Source organism: Pundamilia nyererei, unplaced genomic scaffold, assembly GCF_000239375.1.
Source record: "Pundamilia nyererei isolate P.nyererei 1_Seehausen unplaced genomic scaffold, PunNye1.0 scaffold00259, whole genome shotgun sequence".
NCBI lineage: Eukaryota > Metazoa > Chordata > Actinopteri > Cichliformes > Cichlidae > Pundamilia > Pundamilia nyererei.
The window spans coordinates 679,361-691,243 of record NW_005187660.1 but is presented as its reverse complement, the minus strand read 5'-3'; the positions used below and the strand labels follow the sequence as shown (position 1 = coordinate 691,243).

The 11,883-nt window shown below is 39.1% G+C and overlaps 1 protein-coding gene across 2 annotated transcripts in view; it reads right to left on the bottom strand.

Annotated features, from left to right (window-relative positions):
• prpsap2 (phosphoribosyl pyrophosphate synthetase-associated protein 2) overlaps positions 1 to 8,579 on the bottom strand; it is a 15,553-nt gene extending 6,974 nt beyond the window's left edge. Inside the window, exons 1-3 of one of the 2 annotated variants that reach the window (XM_005749991.1) lie at positions 8,460 to 8,579; positions 5,813 to 5,973; positions 4,673 to 4,725 (exon numbers count right to left, since the gene is read on the bottom strand). In XM_005749991.1, the coding sequence (XP_005750048.1) occupies positions 4,673 to 4,725; positions 5,813 to 5,895 (136 nt within the window). In that variant the 5' untranslated portion in view covers positions 5,896 to 5,973; positions 8,460 to 8,579. Of the gene's footprint in view, positions 1 to 3,090; positions 3,173 to 4,672; positions 4,726 to 5,812; positions 5,974 to 8,459 lie in introns of those variants that run through there. The other variant, XM_005749992.1, reaches the window with a different exon arrangement.
• Positions 8,580 to 11,883: the final 3,304 nt, after the last annotated feature.

The following is an 11,883-nucleotide window of genomic DNA, read 5'->3' as shown; positions in this document are numbered from 1 at the left end:
ATAGGGTGTTGATGTCATTAGACCACACCCCTTCTCATTACAGAGATGCACATCACCTAATATGCTTAATTGGTAGTAGGCTTTCCAGCCTATACAGCTTGGAGTAAGACAACATGCATGAAGAGGATGATGTGGACAAAATACTCATTTGCCTAATAATTCTGCACTCCCTGTATAATGTGTCATTTTAATGTGTAGCAGTCCATCTTAATGTTTGTACTTCGTGTTTTCATTTAAACACACAGGTCTCAAGGACACAATCAGGTCTCCATCATGTGTCACAAAAGAGGTAATAAAATGCAACGTGTTTCAACATTAGATCCATATATTAGGGTAAGTTGAGTAAATATGGAAATTTAAGGTTATGGAATTTGCATTTTTAATATGCCCATGATGCAGTTATTTATTATTAGTAGTATTATTAGAAGAAACTAACATAGTAAAGTAGCTACAGATTGTTATTTGCAATTGTATCCTAATGCTGGACTAAAAAAAAAGCTTGTAAAGGGGTTTAGCTGCGTCACTACACAGCATGTTGTACAGTAGCAGCACAGACCGCTGCAGGTCACTGACAGCAGTAATGGCAACAGCACAGCCCTCAGATATGCAATATATCTCCCTCCATAAATTCAACACCATGCATTTATGGAGGGAGGTGCACATGGTGTCACGTTTTAAACAGCCGTATTCCTCATTATGGTTCAACCCTTCTGTCTGTGTTGGGAAAACTGTTTACTGGAAACAATGGCTTACAAGGGGAAAACACAATACAGGTGATTTATGTACAGAAATCATGGTTAGAACTAGAGGAAAATAAGATGGTACACAGATTTTACTTTCTTGCATCTAGGTTTCTACTTACCAATAACATGCTGGAAATGTCAAGCAGAACCAGAAAGCTTTATACAATCTGGGACTCTAAATGCATTTTCCCATTTTGGAAAATAGCATTACAACGTTACAACAGTGTCACCAGGAATATGCCTACTGGGGGACCAACAGTAATGCCTAATATTTCCAAACACCAGAGTACAGCGATCCAGGTACAAGGCTGATATGAACATGCTGCTGGCCAGGCTAACTGACGATACCGAAAACTGTCTTGCAGGGACGATCTGACGCCATGAAGGAACGCAGATTCTGAGAAACACTTTTTTTTTTTTGTCACGGTTTTGTTCCCTCTGAGGACGTATGTAAAAACATGAAGCATTTCTTTTATATTATTATTTTGGTATGATATGTGCTGACCTGGCTGCTGTATGTTGTAAGTTTTGTAATTAGTTTGTTTGTTATAAAAATTTAAAGGATAAATGACATAAAGGTTGCAGCTGGGGGAATAACTTGAGTGACAGCTTCAGCTTTTCTTGCTGGGCTAACAACTTGACACAGGGCCACTTTCTTTATTGGTTAGTATTATTGGTTAGTATTATTGGTTAGTATTATTGGTTAGTACCAAGTGCCTTTTCAGGGTCAAATTCAAGCACTTTTTAAGCACTTTCAAGGTCCATTTTCAAGCTTTTCCAGCCCCCTCCCTCCCGCCAAAAAAAAAAAAGAATGCATGCTTCAATTCGCATCACCTCAGTAAGACCGTGTGAACATTAAAACAAATCATCCTAGGTGAACTTAAACACCTTTGTTCCCCTTTTGTTAAGACATAGAAAAACGTACAACACAAATATACTGCAAAAGGAAACGGTCGCCTTATCGTGTCTAAACTCAAAATGCACATTTCACTTAAAAATTAAGATGTGAACAAATCAACTTGTTAGATTCTCCTGTTGGAAAACAAAAAAGAAAGAAGTCTTCTCATCAGATATTGATGCTTCTTTCCTGTGTGACAAGAAATAGGAGACAGATATTTGTTTGTTTTTTAAGTTAATTCCCAATAAAACCACATGGATCACTCATATTACCATTATTTCAAATACTCCAAAAAGCTGGTGTCCAGGGTATAACTGGCCGTTTTTGACTACTTTTGATTTGTCCTCTATATTTCACCTTTAAAAACGGTTTATCTTGCCAATCTGTTATTTTCTCATTTTGACATAATGTGTCAGCACAATTTATCTAAATTCAGACAAAATGTAAAATACGAGTAGAAAGTGATATTTTTGACTGTAAAAACCACAAACATGTTTAACGAATCATTTTCATAACTTGAAATGAAAATAGAAATTTTACATTTTTAAAAAATACGCACAAGTTTTGCAAACAACAAAGTTATGTGGTTATATAGAACAATCAAGTGTTCTGCATCAAATAAGAAGGCACAGAAATTATTTATGCAACTCCAAAAAACAGTTTGTGTCACTATAACACATGAGAACAGCTCAGGGATAAACCTGCAGCTGTGTCACTCAGCGTTTACACTGCAGTCTGCCTTTGGTGGCTTTAAGGCAGCAACTGTTCACTAGTAGAACTGACACACAAAACAAAACAACGACTACACACTAACTACACAAGACAACACACTAACCTGAGACTCTAAACACGGCGAACGTCACAAACCTCTCAGTATCAAAACTCTCTCTCTCGCTCTCTCTCACTCCTAAAGCTTCCGTCTCCTCCCAAACAACCAGATGCCACATGTTGCCATATCATTTTTTGATTGGTCAACATGGTACATTTTTCCACCAATAGGGAAGGAGTGTTTTTTCCTGTTCTGTTTTCACTCAGAAGCAAAGCGTGTTTGCTAGCGCTCTCCTTAGAAAACGCTGTTTTTATCGTTTCTTCCGGAGTAAACAGCTGTTTTATTCAGAAAAAAACAAACAAACACCGGTTTTACGTGGCCTATCAACACAGTTTAAACACTGGTATGTAGTTTGAAGTCCGCACGTTGACCCAAGTTGAAATGGAGGCTTTGGCTCCGTCAACCCCAGAGGGTTAATCAGAAAGCCTAAGTTAGCTAGTTATGCATCGGGCTAATGTTAAGTAACGTTAGCTAAGTTCACAGCGCTGCCATACTGCATCACACTCAGTGCGTTTCAATCGTTTCTCCAGCGAGTTTGATAGCAAAATAATAATAATCATAATTTTAAAAAATAGCATGTGTAACGTACACGTACTGGAAAATTATTTACTAGGACTCACCTATCATGCTGGAGAGCGCAAACTCCGCCATTGTTGTTTTCCATCGAACACTCATTAAAACAGCGGCCTACAGGTATGTTAGCGCACTCATCCCCGACTGTCCGAGGGAGGGGCGGGGTCACACGTTGAAACAGACGTAAGGCAGCCAGGCGGGGAAATTTTTCTTTTACATTTTGTGACCCATTTTATTTTTATATCTGATAAGAAAACTATTCAATCAGCTAGTCATTTGTGGTGAATGAAATACAGCTACACTTTCAAGCACTTTTAAGCACCACATCTGAAATTCAAGCACTTTTCAAATCCTTGAAAATTCAATTATGCATTTTCAAGGATTTCAAGCACCCGTACGAACCCTGTCAAACCCATTCCCAAACACCAGTAATGAGAGAAACTGTTCCAGTGGTGAATAATGTGAAATGCTTCGCGTTCTACTGCTTAGAAACTTTTAAAAGTCAGCACAGTCATGGCCCAGTATAAGCCCAGTACAAGCCCAGTAGACGGTTGTGATCTTCTAAGAGGAAATTTATTTGCAACAGGAACAGACTCGGTTGAAACGGTGACCTTGTGTCTAGCACTGCTGTCATGAAAGGGGAACAAGAAGTGTTTCAGTTTCTGCTTTAAACGCTCTCACAAGCTCAACGATAAATTTAAACCTACACTTTTGAAGCATTTTATTAAATGTACAAGGAGAAAATTCGACAAATACAGGCAGAAACACTTATATAGTATGTTCCATAAAAATTTGTCACTTTTTAAGGGGAACATTTTTTTTCAAGAAACCTAAATCGTGTGACTTGCAGCTGATTAAAGGAAGTTTTTGTACAAAAATCAAAGACTTTGTTTCTAAACGTTTGAGATATTAAATATAGGATGGCAGTACTAACTGTTGGTGGGTGAGAAGGATTGAATAATACTAATAAAAAATGTCACGACACTACATATCATACATTTTACAACAGACTTGAAAGAATTCAAAGAACATGAAGCTTTGACTTTGAAGTTAAGGTAACCTGATGACAAACACAGTAAAACTAGAAATCATTTTTCAGTTTGCAATTTACACGATCTCGTCCGCTTTAGTTCGGATGAGGTTTGTGTGATAGAGCCAAGAGGCCCCAGAAGGCTGTAAGCTTCATGTATTTGGAATTACAGCCGCAGCTAACAGCATTCCCCAGCACTTATTACTCTGCCATGTATTTTCATTTAGGTTATTGTTGTCCATCACATCAATGTCCACCGCCCATTTTTACCTGGTCATCTAATTGTCAAAAGCCCAGAGAATTAATTTTGTTCCAAAACAGTTGCAGATATAATTTTTGTTAATCGACAAAGCAGTGAGCTACATATAATATTCTTTTTTATGCAGATGATGCGTTTCCAACTCTTCTATAACTCCTGTACTCTGCCTTTATAGAGGTTTTCACTGGAACCTCATTCTCAGCATTCATTACTCGCAGAGCTATTTCCAAATAGAATATTTTCATTTAAGCATTTTCTAGCTGCTACAGCTTTAAACTAGGAAGACCCTAAATGATTGTTTTTAAAGAATCTTGTAGCATGTATTATTATATGAGCTTACCTCTGTTAGCTTCCTGGTACACCTGCACCTTGCCAAGCTCCACCCCTAAACGCCTGAGAAAGAAAATGACAAAACAACAGTTAATAAGTTTGTTTAAAGTTGAAACAAAAAAATGAATTTTTAAAAAACAACCCACAACCAAATATATGTATAACATTTAAAAAATGTACTATTCATTTGGAAATGCAATAAGAAGCAGTGTTTACATCCTGGTGCACAGTGAGGTATTTAGTGTCCACTAAAGCAGCCAAACACTGTTTGTTCTGTAAACACATGCAGACTCAGATGTCCTTGTGCAGTCCAGGTTTGGACTCTGTGCATTTAAAGTACGTTTGGACTGTAGGAATTTTCGGTTTACACAGAACATGATGAAACACTAACAAAGCAACCACACACGCTCTGTTAAAATGAGGCTACACACCCTTTACCCATTATTAGTTTAGCTCTGCAGACAGCTGTCTTTTGAGTCTTTTATCTCCCTTTTAATTAGAAAACGGTTCCTTTTTTAAAGGCTTATGCAATGATGGGAGTTAAGCGTATTTGATGAGCTGGTGACAGGGAAGGTGGGCAGGACAATCATCCTGTTGTTTCGGGAAGGTGGCTAAAAACAGAAAAGACTGCACATAAGGACTGCGTATGTAGGCTCATGCTATCAATAAACACACATGTTAAACAGAAGAAGCATTTAAAGCTCCAGGTGGATCTCCAGAACTGGGAATATAAGGTCATCCTTAATAATCATTTATTTTGGCACTCTGGGGTAATACAATTTATGTAGACGAGAAGACTCTGAACATGAACCTCATAAAGAACACACCTGAGTTACAGAAAGAAACCTTATGCATCGACATTGATCATTTTCACTGTTTAAACACACACTGTGAGAGGGGCATGTTTAATCTGACACCAAGCTGCAGGAAACTGTCATTATTAACCGTTACTGTTGTTGAGTGATTTTGCTAGCTTTGAGGAAGCAAGAGCAAAACATGTCTTCTTGACACATGTGAGTTTAAATGTCCCTTTTTTACCATATGAGACAAAAGAAAGGAGACCGAGATTCTCCTGGAGGACGTGTATGGGCTTTGACTCTAAAATAACCCGTCTTGCTTTGTGTGTCTGAGTGCATGTCTAAGAACTTACTCTGCAATCCTCTTGCCCAGCTCACGGCTCGAGGGGTGCGAGTTGGCGGTGAAGATGACCAGGCCACCCTTGGTGTGGTTCATGTCTCTGGGGTCTCGGCCGCTGCTCTCCCCACACTCAGGCAGTGGATCCCTGGGCACCCACGCTGCACTGAGCCCTTCCTGTAACAAAAGAGGAGGGCGGTTACTTCCTTTAAAAAAAAAGGTCCTCCAAAAAATGGAAACAGGAAACAGATTTGGTTTAGTCCTTAAAGACGTACAGTCAAAATGCCACCTGTAAACTTAATGACTGCAACATCATTTAACACCTCAGTTTGTAACATTGATTACAAGCTTAACATGTAAACTTTTTATGAAATCTAGAAGGAAAATGAAAAATAGACAGAAAAAATAATGGAATAAATCCTAGATTTAAAACTAAAACGTTGTCGTTTTATGATGTCAAGTCCAGGAACCATTTTTCTTCTAAATGGTTTAGTGGTCACTGCCAGACTTCCCTCTTTTTAAATGATCGAGAACAGTGCTTAGTTTCAATGCACAGCAATCACCACTCTCACAATTACTGAAGTCTGACACTCACTCTGCAAACTAATGTTCACGGATTTAAACAAGTTTCTGGTAACAGCAGCCTCCACCACTGAGTGACAGCACTGTAGGATTCATGGTAGAATCCTTTTTTCCACAATATCATGAATAAAATGCATATTTGTTAAAACAACATTGGCTCTCACAAAGAATCATGTGATCCTGCAGAAAGCAGATACCACAGCTTTGCAATGCAAGCCCCGTTTACCCAGTCACACAAAGGTCCTTTTTCTATGCCCGTCTCACATGTGCAATTCAATTCAATTTATTTATAGAGCGCCAAATCACAACAAGTCGCCTCAAGGCGTTTTATATTGTAAGGTAGACCCTACAATAATACATTTAGAGAAAAACCCCAATACTCACATGACCCCCAATGAGCAAGCACTTTGGCGACAGTGGGAAGGAAAAACTCCCTTTTAACAGGAAGAAACCTCTGGCAGAAGCAGGCGGGGGGGCAATCTGAACCGGTTGCAGCCGGCCGTATGTGCACACATACTCACACTCCAGTAGTTGCACTGGAAGCAACTGGGGGTTCATTATCTTGCCCAAGGATATTTTGACATCCAGACTTGGTAGCGACTGGTAGACAACGATCTACCCCCCAAACCACGGCCGCTCCAAATCATTAGCCAATGAGCAAGTGCTTTCATCCATACAGTCTGCTTGGTTTTGTTTGTTTTTGTTTTACAACCAACACGCATCTCAAGAACAGGACTTCAGAAACCAATGGCTGACATCACAGAAGTTGCATCCATGTTTTATAACAACTATGATCCAAATATATGCAACTCCCGCCAAGTTAAACCATTTCAATAAAAATATACCAAACATCTAAATGTACAAAGTCTAGAAGACTAACATTATGTAACAAAGTAACATTTAATGATTTCAAAATTTTGGTTCCCCAAAACACAATTATTACAGAAGGAAGAAAAAAAACAGAAAAAGACCCAGTGTCCCACTCACTGGATAAAACAAACAATGGCAAACAGCCCAGGAGAAAGAGAAAGAGAAATATGTGGCCAATGTGGTGGCTGCAGCAGCATTTAGGACAGTAAATGGTAACCATGCAGTTTTTTGTGTGTACTTTGAATTGATTTAAATTTGAGTATCAGATTACCACGTGTGGGACTGGGACAGGTGGTTTGTTGTTCATTTTATTTGATTGTCTTTGTTTATGTTAAAATATGATAAATATATTTTCTTTTTAAGGTAAGAATTAAACAAAAAGGGAATAAGCTTTTATTATGGGGGGGCTCCTTATCTTTTTTTTTTTTTTTTTTAAACACAACACTATCCACATCTACTCGGATGCCACTTTTAGCTTAAAAATTCATGCTTCTCTTCACAGTGCCGTACACGTCTGTCTTGCTGAATAAAAGGACTTGCATATGTATTAGAAACTAAAAAAGGTTATAGTTTGGAGTATATGCAGCAGGAAAGGCTTTTAAACAGGTTTGCATGTGCATGCACATTACAACTGTAGAACAATAGAGAAAGCAAAGAGACTGGGAAACAATGAAGTGTCAATGCAAACCCAAATGTATGCGACCACTCTATTAACCATTTATTTAAATACAAAACACTGTTTTGAGAGGTGCACGACGTTTAATAAGGTACCTCTATAGCATGTAATAGGTGGTATAAACAGTACAAACAGTCACGACATTAGCTTCCTCGTGTTGCTAAGCTAGTCGGATTTCACAGTGCATGATGCCATTTGTTATTCTGGAATGAATACGTTAAGAAGTCAAGCTGCGTGGTGAAACTGTGTCTGCCATGACTATTATACACAAGAAAGTAGAGGAATAACAGCCCATTCAACCCCAGCTACCACCAAAATGTATAGCTGTAACATCATGATATAGCTTTAGGCTAGCCTGTGTTACCATAAGTACTAACGCGATAGCTCAACACATAATCTTGGCAAGCCAAAGCTCCTGACTGCGCGAGTTGATTCTTCACGCGTCGGAAAGCAAGCCTGTCTGTACGGTAGGCAGAAAACACAACCTTTTTTTTTTTAATCCAATAAATGAAGCAAAACTAACACGACTCCTCACCAGCTTGTGTGTTAGATCCGGTTACAACCTGCAACCAACAGTATTTGATTGTACGAGCCTCCGTCGGGCTCTTTCCAACCTGTTCCCCTGACTCGAACAGACTGTGAGGTTCGGTTTTGACGGACGTATGACTCAACCAATCAAAGACTAGAAAATTCTAAAGGGTCGGCCTTAGGCTGCATTCAAGTACTCTGAAAAATATTACATTTAAAACCCGTAGACAAGACGAGTTATTGGAGACAAGCGATTTTTTTATCATTAGTCGCAATTACATGTAAAATGCTAAACGGAATACATTTTTCAGCGAGGTTTATTAATATGTTGTATTTCTCCTTCATGTTTATTCGCTAAATCTTGTTTCAAATTGCCTACAACTGAGGTTGGCTAATTTTCAGAATTTCCTGAAGATGTTGAACTCAACCTGTACTGCTGTCGTAGTGACACATGATTTTCAAAACACTGAGCAATAGCAATGGCTGCTCGGTCACAAGTGTTTTATAATGTGATTTGCCCCTTTTCTTTAGGTCTTTATGATAACTATACACAGGTACAAATTACTAACGAAGCCAACCATATACTTATATATTTACTCATATATTAACCGCTTTCTACATAAAACTAGGTGTAAAATCCCCAATGCTTTTATCCATCACAGATCTCTGGGAAACAGAGGTTCAAAGACTACCCAATAAAGGTGTGTGCTCTTGGACCGGCCACTTGAGGGCACTCTGTTTTTATGGAAGCTTCACACGAACACTCCCAGCTCCAGCACATGCTACATGAAGTGACTTTCAAGCTTTAAATAAACACGATTTCATGATGTAAAACAGTCCTGCTGCCTAATTAGAATGACTACATTTCCCCCCTATAATTTAACCCTTATTCATGTGACCCAGACAGGTAGATGAGTACAGACAAATCAAATGTAGTTTGAAGATATTTATTTCAGTGGAAAAAAACTCTTGTTTTTCTCCCTTTTTCTCATTCTTTGTTGTGAATGTGAATTTCACTAAAGTGTCAAGTGAAAAGTGTCAACACGTGCTCAAAGATATAACAAGAAAGGCATGAGTGGCTCATGAGTGTCCAGTGTACATATATTGAATCCACTTCTGAAAGCCTCTGCACTTAGCAATAACAGGAGATGTGCAAATAGAAACAGGGGGAGGGGCTGCAGGTAAGCACTCTCTAAGTAAGCTTCTATGCAGCAGGCATTAGCATTAACACGCCTCTGGGGTAGTGTGGTTCTTTTGCATTGACAGAGGCATATTTATAAATACTCTACCGGTACCATACGGGCTACTCTTTAGAGTTCTTACATAACTCGCTGGTTATGTGGAGGAGGAAGAGAGCAGCATCCAAGTACTGCTCACTGCCCACACACACACACACACACACACACACACACACACACACACACACACACACACACACACACACACACACACAATGGAGAAAAAAGTGAAATAAAAACCGTGGAGGAGGGTGGAGAGGGAAAGAAAACATTAGATTTTGCAGTTGGAAGTCAGGGTCAAATTCTGCAGTGTGTGTGCTCTCTAATTGTCTTCATGATCGCAGCACATGCTGCATGTGTACGAGTGATTATCCCAAAGATCACAATGATTTTTGGCAACACAAGTTTTAACACAAACAGGCCTGATCTTATAGAGAAGCCTCGGATAGAAAGTAACAGTACAATTAGCCAAGTACTGAATTACAGCTTCCCTGTGCTTCTAATTTGTTCAAGTATTTCTCTGTTTCTGCTGCTTCCCATTTCAGCACCACTGTACTTTGGATGACAACACCATTGTTTGAAGGCTATATGTGCGGCTAACAGATGTTGTTAAAGACAAAACTACCCAGCAGCATATTAGTAATCAAAATAACTCCCACCTATAATATCAAATTGATGTACATGTTAATAAATCAAATGTTATGATCCATTAAACTTCATGCGCTTGATTCTGCATAATTGAAGTGCATGTCAAAGCTAAAACATTTCAAAGTACAAGTACTACTTCTACTTAAAGGGTGTAAATACCCATTTCTGTACTTTGCAAAGCAGTTAGGCTGCTCAGTGCAAAGCCTATTTCATGTCCATCCATCCATCCATTTACTTCCGCTTATCCTTTTCAGGGTCACGGGGGGCGCTGGAGCCTATCCCAGCTGTCATAGGGCACACCCTGGACAGGTCGCCAGTCTGTCGCAGGGCCAACACATAGGGACAGACAACCATTCGCACTCACATTCACTCGCACATTCACACCTAGTGACAATTTGGATTATCCAGTTAACCTATCCCCACAAGCTGCATGTCTTTGGACGGTGAATTTCATGTCATATTTCATATATTTGTATGAGGAAAGAAGGAGCTGAAAAATTGTGCCCAGTGTTTTTGTTCACCACATTTACTTCTGATCAAAGAATCTGAATTCCCGTGCCACCCCAATGAAATCAATAAGTTCTAATCAATAAGTAATTTTAATTAAATTAACTTCAGTGGTGTGCACAGTTTTGGGTCGGTCAGCCTCAGAGCAAGACAGTCATGTAGGCGTGAATGTGAGCATAAAAAGTTGTCTTCTCTCTGTGTTGGCCGTCTATCCAGGGTGTAGCTGCCTCCTGACAGCTCGGACAGGCTCCGCCCCCCGATGCTGATTTGGATAAGCAGAAGAATATGAATGGATGGATGGATGAATGGATGGATGGATGGATGAATGAATGAATGAATGAATGAATGAATGAATGAATGAATGGATGGATGGATGGATGGATGGATGGAAGATCCTCTAAGCTAAACTAACTTGCTGGAGGTAGTAAAATCATATTTGTAGTATTTGAGCTAATGCTCATAATGACAACGGTTAGCAGATCTTTACAATCTTACTCCTGCTTTTAACATGTGAGCCATTGTTTAAAAAGCATCAATGTGAGACACTTATGGCTTTGTAGTAAAAATATAACTGCTTTGGTGGCTTTTCTGAAATTCTTTCACCTGTGAGATATTTAAAAAACTATTTTCTTTATTAAAAGTAGAGGTAGGTTTGTGTGAATGTCTTCTAGCTATCCTTGTCATTTATTGGTCTGCTACTTGTCCCAAACGTTGGTCCCCTTTTGTTGGCATTCCTACAAAAATGTCGGGAAGTTCATCCAAGGTTAGCCTCAGCCCACTGAATTCACTAAATTAAGCAATATCTTCTTACTGTGTGTTTTTTTTTTAGAGAAATTATGTAAGATACTCATGTGACTTGACAAACTCAGACTAGTGAAGCCCCACGTAGCACCAGATTATTGTCCAGATTTTTGCACTGAACAAGAACTGTGGGCTTTGTCTTTGATGAGATCTCCAATGAGCAGTAATGCCAAACATCAGCTGCATATGAAGCGCCTTGAGGCGACTTATGTTGTGATTTGGCGCTATATAAATAAA